This window comes from Fusarium poae, chromosome 4, assembly GCF_019609905.1.
Source record: "Fusarium poae strain DAOMC 252244 chromosome 4, whole genome shotgun sequence".
Classification (NCBI taxonomy): Eukaryota; Fungi; Ascomycota; class Sordariomycetes; order Hypocreales; family Nectriaceae; genus Fusarium; species Fusarium poae.
The window spans coordinates 6,119,057-6,140,199 of NC_058402.1; the positions used below are offsets into that span (position 1 = coordinate 6,119,057).

The 21,143-nt window shown below is 49.5% G+C and overlaps 9 protein-coding genes across 9 annotated transcripts; 4 read left to right on the forward strand and 5 right to left on the reverse strand.

The window, feature by feature from the left end:
- Positions 1–1,860: 1,860 nt before the first annotated feature.
- Positions 1,861–4,494, forward strand: FPOAC1_012064 (uncharacterized protein; the record flags this gene model as incomplete). Its single annotated transcript, XM_044856427.1, has 2 exons — positions 1,861–2,631; positions 2,683–4,494. 2 exons carry the CDS (start codon positions 1,861–1,863, stop codon positions 4,492–4,494), a joined length of 2,583 nt encoding a protein of 860 aa, XP_044703740.1.
- Positions 4,495–6,632: 2,138 nt separating this feature from the next.
- NCS1 (Neuronal calcium sensor 1) lies at positions 6,633–7,638 on the forward strand (the record flags this gene model as incomplete). Its single annotated transcript, XM_044856428.1, has 4 exons — positions 6,633–6,643; positions 6,880–6,965; positions 7,070–7,365; positions 7,459–7,638. 4 exons carry the CDS (start codon positions 6,633–6,635, stop codon positions 7,636–7,638), a joined length of 573 nt encoding a protein of 190 aa, XP_044703741.1.
- A 717-nt stretch (positions 7,639–8,355) lies between these two features.
- Positions 8,356–9,381, forward strand: FPOAC1_012066 (uncharacterized protein; the record flags this gene model as incomplete). The annotated part of the gene is made up of 3 exons (XM_044856429.1): positions 8,356–8,443; positions 8,467–8,628; positions 8,684–9,381. The coding sequence occupies 3 exons, from the start codon at positions 8,356–8,358 to the stop codon at positions 9,379–9,381; spliced, it is 948 nt and encodes a 315-aa protein (XP_044703742.1).
- A 354-nt stretch (positions 9,382–9,735) lies between these two features.
- On the reverse strand, positions 9,736–12,276 carry FPOAC1_012067 (uncharacterized protein; the record flags this gene model as incomplete). The annotated part of the gene is made up of 4 exons (XM_044856430.1): positions 9,736–11,862; positions 11,941–12,015; positions 12,082–12,113; positions 12,177–12,276. 4 exons carry the CDS (start codon positions 12,274–12,276, stop codon positions 9,736–9,738), a joined length of 2,334 nt encoding a protein of 777 aa, XP_044703743.1.
- Positions 12,277–13,248: 972 nt separating this feature from the next.
- Positions 13,249–14,289, reverse strand: FPOAC1_012068 (uncharacterized protein; the record flags this gene model as incomplete). The annotated part of the gene is made up of 1 exon (XM_044856431.1): positions 13,249–14,289. One exon carries the CDS (start codon positions 14,287–14,289, stop codon positions 13,249–13,251), a length of 1,041 nt encoding a protein of 346 aa, XP_044703744.1.
- Positions 14,290–14,592: 303 nt separating this feature from the next.
- Positions 14,593–16,458, reverse strand: FPOAC1_012069 (uncharacterized protein; the record flags this gene model as incomplete). Its single annotated transcript, XM_044856432.1, has 1 exon — positions 14,593–16,458. The coding sequence occupies one exon, from the start codon at positions 16,456–16,458 to the stop codon at positions 14,593–14,595; it is 1,866 nt and encodes a 621-aa protein (XP_044703745.1).
- Positions 16,459–17,043: 585 nt separating this feature from the next.
- On the reverse strand, positions 17,044–18,470 carry FPOAC1_012070 (uncharacterized protein; the record flags this gene model as incomplete). The annotated part of the gene is made up of 2 exons (XM_044856433.1): positions 17,044–18,168; positions 18,225–18,470. The coding sequence occupies 2 exons, from the start codon at positions 18,468–18,470 to the stop codon at positions 17,044–17,046; spliced, it is 1,371 nt and encodes a 456-aa protein (XP_044703746.1).
- A 453-nt stretch (positions 18,471–18,923) lies between these two features.
- On the forward strand, positions 18,924–19,462 carry VMA7 (H(+)-transporting V1 sector ATPase subunit F; the record flags this gene model as incomplete). Its single annotated transcript, XM_044856434.1, has 4 exons — positions 18,924–18,980; positions 19,042–19,077; positions 19,132–19,269; positions 19,322–19,462. The coding sequence occupies 4 exons, from the start codon at positions 18,924–18,926 to the stop codon at positions 19,460–19,462; spliced, it is 372 nt and encodes a 123-aa protein (XP_044703747.1).
- Positions 19,463–19,808: 346 nt separating this feature from the next.
- NPC2 (Phosphatidylglycerol/phosphatidylinositol transfer protein) lies at positions 19,809–20,721 on the reverse strand (the record flags this gene model as incomplete). Its single annotated transcript, XM_044856435.1, has 3 exons — positions 19,809–19,925; positions 19,977–20,193; positions 20,249–20,721. 3 exons carry the CDS (start codon positions 20,719–20,721, stop codon positions 19,809–19,811), a joined length of 807 nt encoding a protein of 268 aa, XP_044703748.1.
- Between the last annotated feature and the right edge of the window lie 422 nt (positions 20,722–21,143).

The following is a 21,143-nucleotide window of genomic DNA, read 5'->3' on the forward strand; positions in this document are numbered from 1 at the left end:
GCGAGCTCGTGACGGATAGGTAGATGCAAGAAAATTGGCTATCTCATGCACAGCAAGGATGCCGCGTAGTTATTAGGAACTAGGGCTTTAGTTGATGGTTTGAATCCGCGTACATACGATGCGTGGGACGGGCGGTTGTTCCACTATATGGATAGATGGATACAGTACCCCGTAGGTAGATGGGCTTGTTGGAGTTTTGAGTCTGAGAGGATCATACCAATAGCCCGATGAACCCAATGCCCTGGTCATAATTAATTGACGCAGTCAGAAATAAGACCTGTCTGTCGCCAACTTTGCTCTGAAGGAAGTGCAGTGCTACGCTGTAACTTTGATGCAGTGACTAGGGACCCGTCCTTGTCTCCATTTCTTCTGCTGCATACCTCAACTTCGCGACACTCCAGTGGCTTCGGTCCGCAACAATAAGGTTAGTGCTCCGTCTTGCATGGGATACCCAAGTCTCGGTGGCCGGGCCGTAATACCACAGCTGCCATATTGGATCAAAAGCATCAAGCTCCGACTGGAATGCGTCCTCAACCCCGGGCCATGAGTGCAGATAAATACTGTACCTACTACGATATCTCGGCCTTGTCGTACGCGATAACGAACAAAACACCACACACAAGAGTCCGAATCTTGGTTGCCGCTGCCTATATGCACCTGGAGAGTAGCATAATGCATGCTTGACAAACAGAGACAATGCGCAAATCCGAGACCTTGGCACTACTGTGCCCTACTCAAGCATTGCAACTTTGCAAGCTTGGGTTCGGATAAGCCATGACGGTACCTGTAGTGTCTTGACCGGTCTTTTTGACAGGCTTATTCTTGTTTAAGAAAATCCACTGTGACAAGTTACTCGATAAGGAGGGTAAAGAGCAATTGCACTTTTTTCTCCTCTGCGATTTGAATATCACCACGAATAGATGAATAAGACAAAGTTGAACAAAGGGAATTACCTACCTGTTATACAGGGAAGTAGACGGATAAGCAACTCTCCTTGTGGAGTACCTACTATGTACCTGCCTTCTAGTAGGTATGTTTTGCTTATATCTGATCCGAAGCCCTAGCCTTCTTAGTTATCTTCAAATTCCAAATCGCAAGATCCGTACGAATCAATAAATCGAATCAATGCTTCTCCTCAAAAACCAACTTTCCCAGCAAGACCACGTACGCTGTGACTGACACGATAACGACTGAAGTCTATGATGAGGGTCACTGGTAAAAGAAACTTCTGCTGGGCCGCGTCTTTCATGGGAAAGTACCTACCTAGGTTAGTAGTCTAGAATAGAAGGAGGGGCATGTCAGTCAGTGGTCCATCCATTGTTCTCCTTTCGTCTGACAGCATTGGCCAATTTACTAGGGCGGCCGCTAGGTAGGAGCATAAGAGACGAAATTAGCACACCAGGTTATTCTTTTTAGACCAGACTTCTTGGGTCATTTATTTTTGTAGCCTAGAGGTTAACTTTTCTGTTGCCCATTACCTTAGTAGGTACCTGGCTGGGAAAGCGCGTCATTAATCCAGTCGCGTCGCCAACAACGCGTCCCAAATTGAATCTCAATTCAACGTCAAAGCAACGCAGCTAGGGTCTGTACTGATACAACATAACGATCAAGTTACCTACTTGCTCGTTGAGTGAGTAGCTTCTGGCTTATCATATTAATTTCTGCTCCATCTCAACAAATCCGCTCCTTATACTGTATATGCCTTTCATCCCAAACATTTTCTATATCTTAGAGTACTTAACGCGTCCCACCTTCCTCCTTGACAACCGACCTCGATCGACCTGGCAGCTATCCATCCTCTACGCTCATGAAACCTGTGGCACAACATAGCGACCTGACCGCTGTCAACTTCTCGCAATCATGTATCTCCCACGGTCCTTGATCTCGAAATTATACATTCATCTGCAGCAGACACGGCATCCTCTCTCCCCGCCTGTACTTATTCTCGTCGCCCTCGAACCCGATGCTCTTTGTGCTTGCCGAATCCTTACCCGATTGCTCAAACATGACTATATTCCTCACAAAATCCAGCCTGTTTCCGGATATGTCGATCTCGAGAAAGCCGGTCGAGAATTGGTCACACCCATGATGGAATCTAAGGGTGGCAGTGGTGGTGTCGTTGTATGCCTCGGTGTAGGAGGCATGGTTGACTTAGGCCCATTATTGGGACTTGAACCCAAAGACGATGACGCTCCTTATAGCGGCGTAGAGGTTTGGGTCATGGATGCACATCGGCCTTGGAACCTCGGAAATGTTTTTGGTGGTTTTCCCCTTGACCCAGTAACCGAGATATCGTCCTCATATCAGTCGAGGAGCCCCGCTGGAGTTGATGGAGGGAAGATCACCCGAGTATTCAACCCTGGCAGAGGCGGTATCATCGTTTTCGATGATGGCGATATCGAGGAGGATATGGAGACTGAGCGTACCGCGTACCTCGCTCTAATGGACATGCCCGAAATTGATGATGAGGGTGAGGAATTGGGAGATACGGACGACGACGACGACGACGACGAGACCAGCAATCACTTGGATCAAGAACCTACGCACGCGGGTCAAAAACGAAAGAGTTGGTCCGATGGAGAGGACGACAGTGATGACGACAGGCCCCGGCAGCGGCGACGGAGTAACTCAGTAAGACTACCCAACATGTTTCAATCAGACTTCACTAACGGATTCACCTAGTCCAGCTCAATCCCGGAATCACCACAGCGTCCCCAGCAAAGAGGACTCCTCTCCTTACAGCAACTTGATGTTGGACTATCAAGTGATCCAGTCGAACCCCCCTCCGGAGCACAACCACCTGCAGGTCCATCAGCTCGCGCATTACGGAGACGACTATTGCGAATGCGAGAGAGGAACGAAACCATCCTTCGTCAGTATTACAAAGTCGGGTCCTCTTTCTCAGAACCTCTTTCTTCCATGATGTATTCGCTTGCTTCCGAGCTAGGTAGAGAAGACAACGATCTCCTGTGGCTGACGATAGTTGGAGTTACATCCATGGAAATCTACGGCCGCTCCTCGGCAGGTGTTGCGGCACCTGTCAGACAGAGCGACAAGAGCCGCCCGACAGGCTGGCTAGGAATTCGGGGAACGAGAATAAGGCAGCTTCTTCGGGACGAGGTGAGGCGACTCAACCCCCCAGAGATTACAAATGGGCGTGTCGCTGTGGAAAATACGGGTGTGATTCCCACCACGGCGAGAAACCCGGAAGACACAGGAATTCGATTATCCCCCGAGCCCAGATTCCTGCTTATTCGCCATTGGAGTCTCTACGACAGTATGCTGCATTCACCATATCTTTTTTCACGCCTTAAAACCTGGAGTGAAACGGGAATTAAGCGACTTCACAAATTACTTGCAAAAATGGGAGTCAGTCTTGCTCAATGCAAGCAAAACTATACCCACATGGACATGATGCTGAAGCGTGAGCTTAGAGCGAAATTGCTCAAGTACGGTTCACTTTATAACCTCGACGAAATGGTGCCATCAATCGACACAGATGGTAAGGATCGTGCTGGAGCCAAAGATGGATGGGGCTTTGTTCGAAGTTGGGGGTTCCGCGCAACATTGAGTGCTCAAGATGTGGGAGTTATCGTTGGTGCCCTTTTAGAAGTCGGCAAGCATGCTCAGGCCTATGACCCGTCTGCGGCCGCCCGTCAAGATGTTCGAGAAATTGAGGAAGAGGTCGAACTTGCAGCTCAAGGGCAGGAATGGATTGATCGGTTCTGGGGGGCATACGACGCGCTTGAGGATATCGACGCGCTCAAAGCCGGGCTCCCCACTGCTCAATTCCTTCATCGAGCTATTTATCGTACAGGGACATCACTCATCAACAAAAAACAAATTACACACCTCCGCGCTTTCCGTTTGTGCGTGGTTAAAGAAGGGCCTGACGTCGCACTTTTCACACACCCCGCGGCACTGACCAAATTATCACTTTGGATCGGCGAGGCTCTTGCTGAACAAGAGAGAGAGGCTCACGGAAAGCTCTCGCACGGCGGCCGCGGCACACCACTTGTTGTTGCCGGTCTCAACGAGAAAAGAGGTGTGTATGTTGTGGTAGGCACAGGTGGCGGAGGTGGCCCGGACACGACATTACTCGACAGAGAGGCCGCAAAGAAACGCAAAGCCGAAAGAGAAGCAAAGCTCAAGAAGAAAGAAGAGTCACGCCTAGCGAAGCAAAAGGTGCGAGAAGATAAACGCGCAGCTCGGCGAGATGCAGGTGATGGTGATGATGATGATGAACTCGAGACAGAGTCAGAGGATTCCGACAGCTCAGACTCGGATGTGTCAGATGATGATGATGAAGACGTCGAGCATGAAAAGGGCTACGGCCTCAACAAATTCGGCATTGCATTCCAAGAAGTAGTATCAGAAAGAGAAACCAACACGAGGGTACGGATTGATAGTTTCGAGCATTGTGTGGTGGAAGTGAAGAAGGAGGACCTTAGCGGATTCCTTGAGAGTCTGAGCATGAAGGTCGTCGTGGGTTAAGATCTTTTACCTAACCTTACGATACAAAAATAGATGACCTAAGATTATCGTCTAAATAGCACAAAGTGGCCTGCTAATTTTGGCTCTTATGCATCAAACGGCCAACTTTTCTAATACTGAGGATCCTGTAGTTGTCATGAATTCATAGAACAAACGCCGAGGTTTAGATAACGGGCAGGGGTCAGGGGGTAGAAGAAGGAGGAGGAGAAGAGGCAGCCAGGCTTGGCTGTGGTAGCATGTCATTGAGAGATTTTGCTTGGAAGCTGACTGGGAAAAAGCGAGAGAGTAGCTTATTAGCTGTTAATCGAGGTGGGCTCAGCAAAAAGCTTATTGAAGATAAAGTGGTATGGCGCCGACTTGGCGCAGACGCAGATAACATCTCTACGCATTGTTTCATGAACGCTAATGTAAATCAATATCCCATCATCAACTTCTACCTATTGATTATACGTGTTGGCTTACGACCTCGATGAAGCTCGATCGGGTTGAAGCCAGTTTATTAACAGCTAAATAAATACGCGCCAGGAAAGAGGCCTCAACACAAACGGTAAGAATTAATCGACAAATAATCAAAAATCAGATGGCCTGAACAAACAACCAAGACCTGCCTGATTGGAGCCTTCTGTGGATGTTGGTGTAACACAGCCACACGCCGCTCAATGCATGGATGTGAGCAGACATGGAACCCAGCTACTGGGTACCAGAAAAGTTGACTTGGGGTATAAAAATAAACAGTCTAAGAAGTATAGTCTAAGTAGCATAAAGTGACCCACTAATTTCGTCGCTTATGCTTAGGTCTGGTCGTCAATTCTTCTGATACCCTAAGGCCCAGCCTGATGCTTTTGAGCTGTTTGTTTTTATCCCTTGTAGGTAGGTAAGAAGCCAGCTTTTCTAGTATCCACTAGTTTAGTCGCCACTCTTTGAGAAATCGAGAAAATACATAGCCTCTTTAAGCGTTGCTGTGACTACCTACACAACAGTAGCTGCTTAAAGAGGCAGCTGATTATACATACCCATGTAGAATTGTGGTTTCGAAAGGGCTATTTTGTCGTTTACTAGTATTAAAAAGATAAACGGATGAAATCGGTATTTTAGTTTGGTGAGGCGGCTGTCGAGTCCCATTTATTTTGCGATTCGTCATTGATGATGATGAAGATATGGAAAGCCAGATTTCCTCCGGGTCAAGTTGTGTTGAGTCCCATAGCATAAACTTGCGACTGGCCAATCACAATCCAATACATCTATCTAGGGTGTGGAAGCTGTGGCGGGGCAGCACGCAGGCTCTAAACCTCCAGACTTCCAGAACCCCGCCCCCACTATATTGAGGTGGGCTGTCCAAGGCATTACCTGCTATAGGTGTACTGAGTGAGACCCCTAAGTTGTGCCCGGCGGAGGGCATGGGCTACTGTAGGATTCCCTGGAAGACCATGGATGTCAGCACCAGGACCAGGACCACCTGTTTACTCCGGCGGAGTTTGTTCTCGCCCTCGTGTTCTGGTTCCAGTCCTGGCCGGCTCTTTCCCACCATCCATCCCTTCAAGGCAGTGAAGAGTGAGTGAGTGAGTGACCTCCACTTCGACTTAACTAGCCCGAGTCTAGGTACCTAGCTGCCTAGTAGTAACTTACCAGTTATTTATTCCATCTCCTCTTGTTACCTCTCTAAAGTACTCGACCCGGCTGCATTACTTTTACTCTACTTTGCTTTTCATCTCCCTTGGACGACTCAAACTTGTTCATCTTGTTCCTCCACAACCTTGCGACTGAACTCTTCTCCTTCTACACGTCTTGCACCACGCGACACGACCCGGCTTTGAGAGCTTAACTATCAGCCCCTCACCAAGCGCTTCGCTTTAATCCCTACGCCTCCGCGCTCCGGCTTTCGACGTAACCTATATCCTCCCCCAATCTTCCCGACTTCGACCTCGACTTCGACATTGACGTCGCTTCTCCTACTTTCTCCTCCGCAAGCGATATTTCAAGAGGCTGAGACCGTCCTTGTCCTTAAAACCCGGCTTCCAGTCCCTCGTTCCTCTCGAGATAAAAAAGACTCTCCCGAAACTGTTCAACTCTGATTCAACCATCGCGCAATTCGTACTCTACCTTTACTCGCCGATAACGACCCTCAAGTCTAAAACGTCATGGGTAAATCGTAAGTTTTCTTTTGACGCATTTTTTTATTCTTCCCAATCGCTTCACGACGCCGTTCCGCGATTTGTCGTTTGCCATCGAGGTGATGTTGCGTCACTTGCAGCCAGAATCTCATCGGGCGCAAGCGCATTTGTCAACCTCGGATCCCCACGGAAGCTAGTGGCCGACGTCATTATACCTTGGGGTCGGCCTCATCGCAATGATAGCTCATCACTAACCATCTTGGTGCTTATTCAGACAGTCCAAGCTCTCTCAAGATCAGCTTGTTGAGCTTCAGAAGTCCACCCATTTTGACAAGAAGGAGCTGCAGCAATGGTACAAGGGTAAGTTCATATCCTCACCAGACCCCCCGCGTGCTTCGCAGCGTCTACGCATCAAATATCGACGCCTACGTCACATATGAACAGTTGCCTAATGCCAGCTCTAGGTTTCCTCAAGGACTGCCCGTCGGGTACACTCACCAAGGAAGAGTTTCAGAAGATCTACAGACAATTCTTCCCTTTCGGAGATCCGAGCTCGTTCGCCGACTATGTGTTCAATGTGTTCGACAGCGACAAGTCCGGTACTATCGACTTTAAGGAGTTCATTTGTGCATTGAGTGTCACCAGCAGAGGCAAGATGGAAGACAAGCTGGATTGGGCATTCCAGCTGTATGACATCGACGGCGACGGCAAAATCAGCTATGACGAAATGCTGAAGATTGTTGAGGCTATCTACAAGATGGTGAGTGCCTGCTCGCTGCCCTTCAGCAGCTATCATAAATCCCCTGGATATGCCAGAGCCATGAGTAAAGCAGCGCCAACTAACCATGCTTAGGTTGGTTCCATGGTCAAATTACCCGAAGACGAAGATACCCCCGAGAAACGAGTGAGGAAGATCTTCCGCATGATGGACAAGGACGAGAATGGCAGTCTAGACATGGAGGAGTTCAAGGAGGGCAGTAAACGGGACGAGACCATTGTCTCAGCGCTATCCCTCTATGACGGTTTGGTATAGGAGAAGCAAAGATTCTATCGGCAGTGATATGCAAAACACGAAGCAAGATGGGAAGAGAAAGAGAAACAACCTGAATGAAAAAGAAGGATCCATGGATGCCATAGTTAGTTGGCCAGGAGTGTGAGGAGCTATTGTCTTTTTGCTTTTCCTATTTGCCCTTGATACATGGGTACGGCCTCTTGTTTGGCGGAGGTCTTGGAGAGACCTATGATTATGAAATAAATCGCTGTGCAATTTTCAAAGCCAGGTGTTTGTGTTTGTTTGTGTTTGCTTTTTGCGATCAATGTGCGGGATTGTTCTCTTGATGTGTCGCTTAGAAATGCTTGTTCACCTTGGGAGCTACCCTGAAGTCCGGGTTGCAATGAAGGTCTTACTTGCATCCAAGAAATTGCTGGCACTCCTGGGCAAGTTGCTTCACAGCTGAATTATGGCAAACAAATATGACAGTGTTTTTCGAAATGAGCTGAATCTTTGAAATCGTGTAGCTGAGAAACGACTGATCTGGTTCTGGTTCAACATGAACTTGGGGTCCACCTGTACTAACCCCATAATTAGTAGCTTGTTGTGATATCTACCTTAGTACCTACCTATGTAGTATTTCATCAGATCCTTACTACACCATAGCACAAGCACATAAAAAAGTAAAAATAATACTTCCTTCCAATACTAGAAAAACTGCAAAGCGCACAAGTGTATCACTGTACACCAACTACAGTTATGGAATTTATAAACGAATTATTGCCAAACCTGGAGCCAGAAGTTCAAGATGCAGAGGAGGGCGAGTTCAAACATTCTTCACCTAAAGGTAAAGCTCACTAACACAAACAGAAACCTTTTATCTCTACGCTCAACCCATCCCGTCCATGAATCTTGGGTTCATAGACGCCCGAGCTTCGTCAGTTGATGTCTCAGTCGGAGACCGGGATTTCACGATTCATCAGTCTCCTACTGTTCTCTCATCTACACGATCAGGTGGCACAACTGGAGCAGGTGAGTCTCATTGTATCTCTTACTACACACAAAGAATACTGACCCTGTTTCGTAGTGATCTGGAAGATAGCACCAACATTTGCTACCTGGCTTTCATCTCCTTCAAATCCAATCTTGACCAATATCAATCTCACAAATGCCTCTATCCTTGAGCTTGGCTGCGGTATCTCCCCCTTGAGCGCCCTAGCCCTCGGTCCGCGTGTAGCCCGCTACGTTCTAACCGACCAGTCATATGTCCAACGTCTCCTCCAGAGAAACATTGAAGAAAACTTCTCTTCGGCATTCAGCTCGGGGACGTCTACGCCTACGGGTGGACGGGGCAGGAAGAAGCGCAATGCTCATAGCCCTGCAGCCCCTCCTCAGTCAAATATTCGCTTCACGACGCTCGACTGGGAGACGGATGAAGTCACACCTTCTCTAGTTGGCTCGGGAGAAGCCAGTAGCTTTGACGCGGTTGTTGCTTGCGATTGCGTGTACAACTATGCTCTCGTGGATCCATTTGTTCAGACGTGCGCGGATGCATGTCGTCTGCGACTCTCTGACTCTTCGTCAAGTGATAGCGATGAAAGAAGGCCATGTGTCTGTGTTATTGGGCAACAGCTTCGCAGTGACGAAGTGTTCGAGTCATGGCTCAAGGCATTTTCAACCTCGTTCCATGTCTGGAGGGTTTCGGACAACGCACTGCCTGAAGAGCTACGATCAACAGCTGGATTCGTTGTGCATGTTGGCATACTCCGCGAGGAAATGAGGTAAAGTTAAAAACTTCATGGATACAAAATCAGGGCATATTTTTATGATAGCAGCGATTAGTCACCTTGTTTAATTCAATAGCATGACACATCATATTCAATACATTCTCACACTCACACTCTTTCATGGCATGTGTAATTGCGTTAATTCATAACTTCGTTGGAAGTACTGATTCGGTATCGAATCCAAACTTTTGTTACTCTTCATCCACCGAGGTGGAAAGAGCCAAACCCCTTTTGTTATCCGACGCAGCAAAAGATTCGAACAGACAGGAACTCAATGCTAATCATCATATACCCATATACCAGATCCACTTCGCCGTAAAGTCATTTAAATTCCCATTTCATTGTATCCAGATTACCACTCGAGAGGTTCCTTCTTCTCCTCACCACGATTTGTCTTGGGAATAGGGACAGCCTTGGCAGCCAGCTTACCACCCTGTCCAGGACGCTTCAGGTAACCCGAACCGTCGAGCCAAGGGGTGTTTTCTGTCATGCGCCGCTCAAACTCGGAAATCTTGTCTTCCTGCTGCATAGTCAGGCCAATATCGTCGAGGCCGTTGACTAGGCAGTGCTTGCGGAACTCCTCAACGTCAAATGAGCAAATAGTCTCACCGGCAGCGTTCTTGATTAGCTGGTTTGGGAGATCAACCTCGATGTCTCGGTTGGCGCGAGCTTCGGCGGCGATGGCATCCAGGTCATCCTTGTTGTCAATACGGATCGGAAGCATGCCGTTCTTGAAGGTGTTGTTGAAGAAAATATCGGCAAAAGAGGGAGCGATGATACACTTGATGCCAAAGTCGAGAAGGGCCCAAGGGGCGTGTTCTCGAGAACTACCACATCCAAAGTTGGGACCAGTAACAACCAGAGTCTTGGTCTTTCGGAAAGGCTCCTGGTTCAAGACGAAGTCGGGGTTCTCGGATCCATCCTCCTTGTATCGAAGCTCGTAAAAGAGAGCGGTGCCAAGGCCGGTTCGCTTGATGGTCTTGAGGAACTGCTTAGGGATGATGGCATCAGTGTCGACGTTAGATCGGTCCAGAGCAGCGGCAGTACCCTTCCAGATAGTGAATTTGGGCAGGCCAGAAGCAGAACCGGCAGCGCTGACCAGGGTGTTGGTGTGAGGTTGAGAGTCCTGAGGCTGGTCGCCAATCAGTTCGCGCTCCTCAGAGTCATCCTTGGTTCGCTCGTCTACATGAGGCTCCTCGGCGGGGAGCTCACGGGCCTTGAAGGCGGACTGGTGGGTGTAGTGGGATAGCTTTCGTACATCAGCCAGCTTGCCAACAAGGGCAGCGGCGGCAGCCATAACAGGAGACATGAGATGAGTTCGGCTGAGAGCACCCTGTCGACCTTCAAAGTTTCGGTTCGATGTACTAGCACATCGCTCCTTAGGGGCCAGGATGTCAGGGTTCATGCCCAGGCACATACTGCAACCAGCCTCTCGCCATTCGAAACCGGCATCGACGAAGATCTGATCAAGACCCTCCTCCTCCGCCTGAGCCTTGACAAGACCAGAACCAGGAACAACCATGGCGCGCTTGATGTTATCAGCAACCTTGCGGCCCTTGACAACATTGGCAGCCGCTCGCAAATCCTCAATTCGGGCGTTGGTGCACGATCCGATGAAAACCTTGTCGACGGGAATCTCCTCCATGGGGGTTCCAGCGGTCAGGCCCATGTACTCGAGCATGCGACGGCCAGCAGCCTTCTTGCTCTCGCTGCTGAAGGTCTCGGGGTCAGGAACACGACCCGTGATGGGCACGACATCTTCGGGACTGGTTCCCCAAGTAAGAGTGGGAACAATGTCCTTGGCATCGATAAAGACATCAATATCATACTTGGCGCCAGGGTCCGACTGGAGGGACTTCCAGTAGGCAACGGCGTTGTTCCAAGTCTCAGAGCCATACTTAGGGGCCAGAGGGCGACCCTTGAGGTATTCGAAGGTGATTTCATCGGGAGCGACCATACCGGCACGGGCACCACCCTCAATGGACATGTTGCAGATGGACATGCGTGCCTCCATGCTCAGGCTGCGGATGACAGATCCACAGAACTCAATAACAGCACCAGTACCTCCAGCGGTACCAATCTGGCCGATGGCATGGAGGACAACGTCCTTTGAGCTGACACCAGGGGCGAGCTCACCATCGACCTGTATTCTCATGTTCTTGCTTCGCTTGGTGATCAAGCATTGGGTGGCAAGAACGTGCTCAACCTCACTGGTACCGATACCGAAGGCCAGAGCACCGAAGGCGCCATGTGTTGAGGTGTGGCTGTCACCGCAAACAACGGTGGTTCCGGGGAGAGTAAAGCCTTGCTCGGGGCCAATGATGTGGACGATGCCCTGTCGCTTGTCGCCGAGGCCGAAGTATGTGACACCGAATTTCTTGACATTCTCCTCCAAGGTAACACATTGTGTTCGTGAATCGTCCTCCTCGATAAAAGAAGCAATATCCTTCAGGGCTTTGCGGGAAGATGTGGGGACGTTCTGCAAGATCTGGGGTTAGCAGGGTTTCTTCGTAATCGCCATTATAAGTTGGCTTTCAGTTCAATTGGCGAGTCCTACGTGATCAGTGGTAGCCAGAGTACAATCAGGTCTTCGGACCTTTCGGCCTGCATTTTCAAGACCCTCGAAGGCTTGCTATTGGTGATTGTGGTTAGCGGATATTCACGGCCAATGTAGATCTTCGGACGGCTTTGAACGTACTGGTGATGTCACTTCGTGGACCAGGTGTCGGTCTTTTGGCCAACTTTTGTTAGCCACAGTGTTCAAAAGATAGAATTTAGCAAACAGAAACATACCAATGTAAAGAAGAATCGTGCCATCAAGCTTCTCGTCGACAATGTGTGCTGAAAAGACCTTGTCGTAAAGAGTCTGGGGAGTTCCTACGGGAGCAGGCATTTTGACAATGGGGGTCGCACTGAGCGAGACCGTCGAACAGTGTATTGGAGAGAAGATTTCAGTAAGGCGACGGGAGTATAATAGTATACGTTTTGAAATTTGGCTCTTGTTGGTTGTTGAGGAAAAGGGGAGAAGATGTAGTTGTTACGGAGAAGAGAAAGTCGAACTCTCTTCTTCGAAAGAGAAAAATGGTATAATTTAAAGCTGAAAGGGGAAGAAAATAGGAAACGATCTGGAATTGGAAAGATGGCGTTCTCTCTCTGGTTTATCAACAAAATTTCACCCAGTGGCCCCCTCTCCCGTCTAATTCCACGAGCTTCATACAAGGCATCGAGGGGCCGATAATCGGAGGGGTCCGTTTCCGGCCGCAGACCGTCAGCAATTGAAGCTCAGCAAAAAGGAAGGAAGCCCCAAGACGGGCGCCAGCGCGGGGTAGACCCACGGCTCTTTCCTGCACTGATTGCTAAATGCGCGGTACTCATTGGCCCTCGACTCCGATCCTGCCGGCGGATCGCCACTTTTTCAACCTCCGATGCCAAAAGTTCAAGAGCTCCGATTAATATTAGTTTTGCCCTTCTCAAGACTCCACGGCCTAATTACGACATCGATTGCTTCAATGCCGAGTGTTTAGACATGTACCGATTAGCTAATAGTACCAATGTTTACTATCCAGGTCTTTGCATAAACCAAGACAGTGCCCTGAAGAATGTACCATGATTGATGATTGAATAGGTAGATAACCATAGGGCTTAAAGATAGTGCTAGTAATGCATGATTTATTAATTCTGTACCATAGAAACATATCATATACTCATCTAATCGTCTATTTTTACCAACCTCCGCATCCGCCATCGGCGCAAGCCTTCCCCCCCGGTTTGCGGGATGGGCTGGAACACTGAATACCGCCCCGCCATCGAACCCTGCCTGGTCTCGCCGGCACCGGTCGACGGCCTCTTCCCGCAGGGCTGTTAGTTACTCGTAGGGGTGTACTCCCGTCAAACTTCGCCGGAACATAGCCAAGGCTTCGTCAGCCATACAATCCATACAGTCCTGGTCTTCATCCATGCACTTTAACGCGATAACCGTCAACTCCATACCCCACACCAACACCATTGATAACACAAATATCAGTGGTAACGCAAGACAAAGGCTCACCAAGTTCACCCAGCCGCGGTCTTCTCGATCAGCGTATCTCCAATACGAAGACCCAGTATCAAACACAGGCCTTATAGCACCAAGGTACAATCTCAAAAGCCACGTGCTGTACTCATTGACCGTTTGCACAAACTCCTTGATGGCCTCCCATAGCCCTCCCTCTTGACTATGGCAGTGTTTATTGCTGGAAAGATCTGCGGTGTCGTCTTCGGCGTCTTGGTGTCCTTGAAGACTGTCTGACATCTGCGCACCAAGTTTCATCGCTTGTTCGCTGGGTTCCGTGCGATCCATTCCCAGCAAGAGACATCCGTTGCCTAGTTGGGCACTGTCTCTCATATGAATGGTCTGTCCGATCTCCTCCATTTCGACACCCTTTTCGTCTGTTGCATAGGTGGATATTGACAAACTGCTGCACCGGTGCTGTATTGTTGACCATCCTCCTTGTGGTCCTGTATTGTTGCACATTTGTGCCTGCGGCTCTTGCATCGAAGACACTTGAGGGTTCCCCAACACAGTATTGGTCGCTGGAATCTCGCCCAGAGACCCTGGTTTCGGCAATGTACTCGACCCACGATTCGTTTGGGAGAGATCTGAACTGCTTGGCGTTGTCCCGAAGTGTTGCACGTTGCGGACCACCCGGTTCCGTCTGCGCTTGTGTTGCAGACTCTCTTGGATTTGCCGTCCCCTCTTCTGGGAAAATATCGTTGGTGTCCGGACGCACCCAGTAGTGATGATGGTGTTTATGGATGCACACGCCTCCTTGACCTCGTACATATTCGTGGTGCCGTGATCCGTGTTCTGTGCGCAGATCTGTTGAATGTCGTGATCTCTGATCCCGAGTATTGTTTGGTATAACATATTGAGCTGAGTGGGATTCTTTTTGACTATGTCTTTGCTGGCTTCTATTTCTTGGGCTGTCTTGGGTAAATTTCGCAGCCCTGGCCACGCTGTCGCTTCTCTCGTGGTGGACGGTAGAGCGGTGAGACGATCTCGAGTCGCTGACCGCTCTGCCTCTTTCTGAAGTAGTGGGTCGACATTTCTCCCAATTCTTGACGCCTGGCGTCTTTGAAGAAGCTGTACTATTGGAGACGGCTCTACATTGGCCATCTTCCGTTGCTCCCAGTTTAATCGTCCTTCTCGGCTTTCCATTAGACACGAGTTCTACGCGCGCCCTGTTAGGGTTTGAGAAAGGTCTGCTTGCTGGCACTGGTTTTCGAGGGATTCTGACAGGTTTTGCTTCGGTTTTTTCGGCTGGATAGTGAATCTCTTGTGGCTCGTTGTCGAACCTTGCATGGAGCCTTTTTGTGGATTGCTGTCCCAGGAACTTGGCGTCTCGTGTGCGTTCTTCACCAGTGTGAAGGTGGTGTCGCGGCTGACTACTGGAAGATTTATCGTCGAAAGATCTGGTAATGTTTGGGGGCAGGTCGTTGCCCAAGACATTGCTGCTTGTCCTGGCTCTGTTTGCTCGTTTGGGGTTTTGTCTAAAAAAGGCTCCAGTGTTGCTTTGTTGGTGCCTGCATAAGCTTCTTTCACTTCTCGGGCATCAGTCATCTCCGATGATTGACTACTCATCGCCTGCGCATGAATTTTTGGGGGCGTGCTATCATGCTCTAAGGGCAGGTCTTCGTTTAGTCCAAGCTCGTCTGCGCTTTGGAACTTAATGTCATTTTCAAAAAGTTCTAGGGCCGCAGGAGTTGGAACTTCGAGACTGTGGCAACGAGGAGTCTTCACCACTGTGTCAGACGAATGCGCGTTTTCTCTGGATCTTAAACTAGTCAAAGGTGTTATGGCAGGGCGTTGTTCTTGGTTTGGCTGGTCGTCTGGGAGGCTTAGGTCTATGAGATCTTCGTGCTTCGGCACGCTGTGATCGCGACGCGACCTGCGCCCTGTAACAAAGAGAATCAGCAAATAACTCGAGGTGAGAGGGGAAATGTACTGACTTGACAGCACAGAGATGCTTCTGTGTGACTGAGCAATAGGACTCAGATCAGGCTCCTGTACTGATGACCACTGATGTGTATCCTTTCTCCATTTAGCAAGCTGTTTCTCGATTTTCTCTCGACGCCGCAACTTCGTAATGTCTCGGTCAAAATGCATTTTGACGATTTCAGCTTCGGCCTGTTTTCTTTTCACGGCCGAAGTCGCATGTTTGGCCTGAGTTTCGAGGTTTGCCAGCTTTTGTTCGGTCCTGACGCTCAGGGCACTGTCACCACTCTCTGATGTTAGATCTAAAACACCAGTCTGCGGGTTGATGCCTTGGACTCCAAGGTAATCTCCACTCTCTATCAAGCTTTCTCGATCGTCTCGTGCCCTTTTCTTCGCTTTCTTCCTGGCTTCAAGAACCTCGAGTATGCCAGGCATCACTTGCATGGCCGGACCGAAAGCCTGCGCCCCGTGAGCGTTGCTCTGCATTTGCTCCCATGTGTCTTTTTTCGATGCTATGTCATCGCTTACGGATTTTTGCTTGAGCTTGTTGCGCACTCTGGGAGAACCCAAGTTGTTCCATCTTCGATGGGCGGGTGGTTTCTGGCCTGTAGTTGTTTTCCCTTTGGATAAAAGACTCTGTTCTGGCGATAAGTCACTTAGATTCTTTGGCGTGTTCCAGTCTACGAGACGATCTGAACCGCCTGTGCCACTCTGTTGACCAGTTCGGCGATTGGAATCCGACGGTTGCTCTGATAAAGGCCAACCTGTAGATGAATCACTGCCGTTATTATGCGCAGGGGCGACCAAACGCATGCCACTTGTTTTCCCCTTGTCCCGATCTTCTTGAGTCCTCAAAGTTCCTCCTCTTTCTGGACGTTGGCTTGGGAGTTTTCTCTTGAACCAATCCCCTACGTCTCCTAACGTGACACCCGGGGCAGGCTCCTGCCTTTCTCTCAACCATTCTCCCAAATCTCCGAGCGTGAGTCTACGGCTGAACTCATGGCGGGCGTAAGAAGCGTTCCATGAACGTGTAGATGGAGGTGGCCGGTCGGTTGAGGCCTTTCTATGTCGGATAGATGACCAATGGGGCTCTTTTGACATGGTTGTGTAGGAGCGTCTTTGGGACTGCCTATGGTTGGAATGTGCCCCTGTATATAATTCCCTTTGCATTACCAAACAGTGTAGAGTTGAACGGATACCTATCGAATATCCGAGATCAGTTAATATATATATGTTATATCAATAGAACACGAGCTAGGAGTTGAGAGAAGGCCGCGAGTTTGGAGGATTGCGTTGGGCATTACCCTAGTAACTACGGAGGGATGTGAACAACTTGATGGCTGGGTCAGTACTGCCTACCTTGGTACCCAGGTATGAATAAGCCACACGAACGCAGCTGCCCCAATCTTTTCACGGTTGAAGTTGTCGTCAAGATGAACCTACTACTAGCAGGCTGTACCGTGGTTTCCCCTTACCCGGAGGTCTCGAATGAATGCATTTGCTCTCTTTGTTTCCGGGAAGCGAGGCTCAATACATTAGATGCATGGCCAGGAGAAAGGACATTAACAAATTATTATTCAGAAGCCAGACCTAAACACCAATCCTTGCCGCCAGTACAATCTATAATACAGTACGTGTACACGGACTAGAATAAATATTAAACAAGATAAAGGACAAGCTACTAACCTACCAAAGAGGACGACGGCTCTCTGGTGGCGCTTGTTGCCGATTCAGCCCTGCAAAGGGATTACCGCTACCACTTAGTTTTGAACTCGTCAATCGACGGCTCTCTGCCTTTTTCGACGGCGTTCCTGCTCCCCAGTTTCGCTGCTCGTACGCTGCCATTTCTCGAGAGTTGCGTGGAGATGCCGCCCCTTCAGGGTTGAGCTCTTTCAAGCTTGTGGCCTTTTTAAGAGGTGACCTGCTATGGGTATGGATGCCCATGTTTCCACCAAAGTTGATTCCTTGAACCCCTGAGGAGGTGCCAGTCGAGGTATACCCCGAGGGTAAGCTTTGACGCGGAACGACGCTTCTTTGGCCGGTAGTAGGCCTGAAGGTTTCTGATCGTCGAGTTGCTGTAGGGGGTGTAAACATGTGCGGCTTCAAGATGTTGTTGGGGGTTGGTGTGACCGATCGCTCGTCAGGGGTGTCGGCTCCAGTGTATGGGTTAGAGTGAGTTTGGAAACCGTGGCGGATCTGAACAGTAGGAGTGCCGGTTTGGACAAATTCCTTGTAGTCACTGGGCTGATCCATGGAGAATTGTGTACCAATGTCGCGAACTGTTGGATGGAGGCGAGGGTGAACGAACTTGGTATCGTACTCCTTCATTACTTGCTCCTGAATCACGGCCTTATCCTTTGCTTGCTGCGCAAATTGAGAGCAGAAGAAAAGAAGTTGAGCAGAAATGAGAATTTGTAGAAGCAAAGTGTTAAGAACAGTCACACTCGGCCGCGGGTCGAGGGGAGCTAGAGGAAGGAATATCATGTAAACCAGGACATGTCCAGGACCGAAGAGACAAGCGAGCCTCAGCGAAACCGGGAGAGGATCCCAGATTGACAACTCCCAAACGTCCGATGCCTTGTCGGGATGAGCTCGCGACTCAGCAGATTCAGGTGTTATCAGATTTGCGAGGTAGCTCAGAGGTGTAGAAGGGGATGCGCTGAACTGGTTGACTTTCACTCGGCGCGCGGAGGGCGTTGACATCGGCTTGTCTACCTTGGCTAGAAAGAGCCGGTACTTGCGAGTTCGCGTGATCGTGTAGAAGGCGTTGGTAAAGGAGAAGGCAGTGAGAATCCAAACGATAGGATGGACCTTTACAGTGCCGGGTGGTTAGTATCAACTTTATACGAAGACCAAAGGGTACTTACAATGAACGAAAGCCAGCCAGAACTGGTATCATCGCTGAAAATGTCATCACTCTTGGTGGAAGAACCTGAATTGGCGCGCGCAAGCAGGAATAGAAAGTTCATGGCCAGGCCCATTTGTGTTCCTGCAGTGGCCGAGTCCCAGTCTCTTGTCTCAAGCTCTTCTGATAACCATAGCAAAAAATCCATTGGATTCATAGCAGCCATGATGCGCTCTCTAAGCGGCTGCCGGCGTACTAGGCGTGGCATATCGGCTGAAAGGGCAAACGGCGCTTTGAAAAAATAGATATTTGAGTTCAGAATATGCGATGCGATGCCCTGAGTCGAGGTGAAACCGACGAAGAGAGAGATGGCGGCGACCAGGCCGGAGATTGTTTACTTTAAAAGTATTGTTGCTGAGGACCAGGTTCAATGGAGTCTTTGTTCGTTCGTGGCCCGGCTAGATGGACTAACGTTGGGTGACCTCCACTGCCTAACTGGGCGACCAGTAGGGGCTTGGTGGACCTCGCTGCAGCGTCCACAGCGGGGATGGTCAGAGCTTCCACAGCGAGAGCAGTCTGCATAGAGCGGAACCTCAGGCGCCCGATCTTCCTCCTGCGCAAGGTACTAAGTTATGTACCTATCTCAGTTGTAACACATCCAACCTAGCGCTTCCAACTCCGACAAGAGGAGCAAGATCACAAGCAAATTCAATCCTTCCAGATGGCTTCGCAAGCAGACTACAAAGATCGCCAGTTCCTGGCTGTTATTGGCGACGAAGTACGTCTTGTGATGAAAGGTTCTTTGTTTGATGCTTTGCGCTGACGTAGCTCAAATCAAGGACTCTGTAACTGGTCTTCTTCTTGCTGGAATCGGAGTGAGTTCTTTGATCATTACGCTTCTTTCATTGTAAGCTCATTATATGATATAGCATGTAACCACAGGTGCCGATGCTCAGAAGAACTTTCTCGTTGTCGACGGCAAGACCGACACATCTGCCATCGAGGCTGCGTTCGACCGATTCACTGAGGACCGAAAGGATATTGGCATCGTGCTCATTAACCAACATGTCTGACTCCTGTATCATACATGGTTTCGTTGCAAGGCTGATTGTTCTACAGATCGCGGAGCGAATTCGACACCGTATCGATACCTACACTGCGGCTTTCCCTGCTGTCCTAGAGATTCCTAGCAAAGATCACCCCTATGACCCTGAGAAGGATAGTGTGTTGAGGCGAGTGCGACGCCTGTTTGGAGAGTAAAGCTGCGGTTTTACTGGCGCATGGGCTTGATTCGGGGTAATGAAGCGAACATAGCATAGGGGCGGCGATCAGCCTGCGTATGACTCGCGAGCCCAGTATTGTGTTTTTTTATCGACTTGGTATCACTGTGCAGGACTGCAGGGCGATGCTTATACAGTGGAATGAGGTGGAGTACAATGCGATGGACTCGTTTATCAAATATGCTAAATAGATTCTAAAGCCGCTGCAGTATGCTCTACTTGAGCTATAAATTCACCCAAAACCGATGTCAACAAAGAAATCCATGAGAACGTGCCCAGCTGTAAGTCATGCCATCATGCGTATGTTGTGTGCGCCATAATCCCAATCACAGATCGCTGCCAAAGAAACCCTTGCTGCTACGAGAGAAGGTGACAGTTGCCGTCAAACATGTAATCTGTACATCATCGGCAGTGAAAACATCGGCCAGCACAGTGTACTTGCCCTGTGCTGAATTAGCAAGACAGTCAAAGTGAGATAAGAAACGTCCACGTACAGATGGAATCTCAGCAGGAAGGTCTACGCTCTTGGTAACCTCGACCTCGCCCTTTTCGACGGGACACTTGAGGTCAACATTGCCAATCTGCTCGCAGAGATCGGCCTTGGTGCTGATGAGGCGGATGAGGCCATACTTGACGGTCAAGAGGACGTAGGCGCCCTCTTCGATCTTCTGCTTAACTGAACCCTTGGCCTTGATCAAGAGTTCCTGGCCACTGTCGCGACATTAGTATATCATGAGTCGGAGGACGATGAGCGGGGTATCCGTACGCCTTGGGAGGGTTGGGAGACAAATCAACACGGTCAATCTTAATAAGATCGGCTGCGTGGTCTCCGGGACAGAACTCGAGAGGAGAATCGCCAGGAATCTTGAGGTCGTCGCTGATGGTGAGTTCAGGAGCTTTGCCATTGAGAACACTGAGAGCCGCTGCTGGCGCCAAACAGGCAGTCAGACAGGCGGTGACAGTAGAGAATCGCATAGCGCCTGGAGATTTTCGGGATTCAAATGATTTCTGGACCTTTAATCGTTTACGAAATGATGCAAAGTAGTCGAAGATATTTGATGAAAGTCGTGTGAAGTGATGGAAGATCGTTATCAAGGTAGAATGGCGGACGGCGAATGGCTTAGTGTTGAATGCGTCATGGGACTGATGCTCCACCTTTTGTCTCAGTGACTGGCCAAAAACGGCTGGGGATTGATGCCTTACCGCCTTGCAGTCTACAAAAGTAGTCGCGGACCGCATCCGAGCTGGGGCTGCTCTAGAGGTACGGAGAAGGAGGCACCTACCTACCTGGAAGCAAGCAAGTGCCTCCGCTTATCAAAGACGGACTTGTGTCCAGACCGGACCATTCCATACCGGGGATTCAGCGATAGTGACATCGCGATGACGCTCGCATTGTTTTTCTGCTATGTACTTATCAATAGTTAACAGCACCGTATTCTGGAGCATAGATCTGTGCTGCTATCTGTCTGTTTTCTAGATAGCTGCTCATTTCAAGATAATCACAATGGCTGCATTACAGTAGCTTATTCTCATGCAGGCAACAAGTTCCTGCCTCTAGTGCTCCTGTGGAGGTGGAACAATGGAGACTGGGCACAGAATTCCCATACCAGCCTCCCAAGTTTGTGTTGTATTCATGGTTAGCGCCAGGAGCCACAGTAACA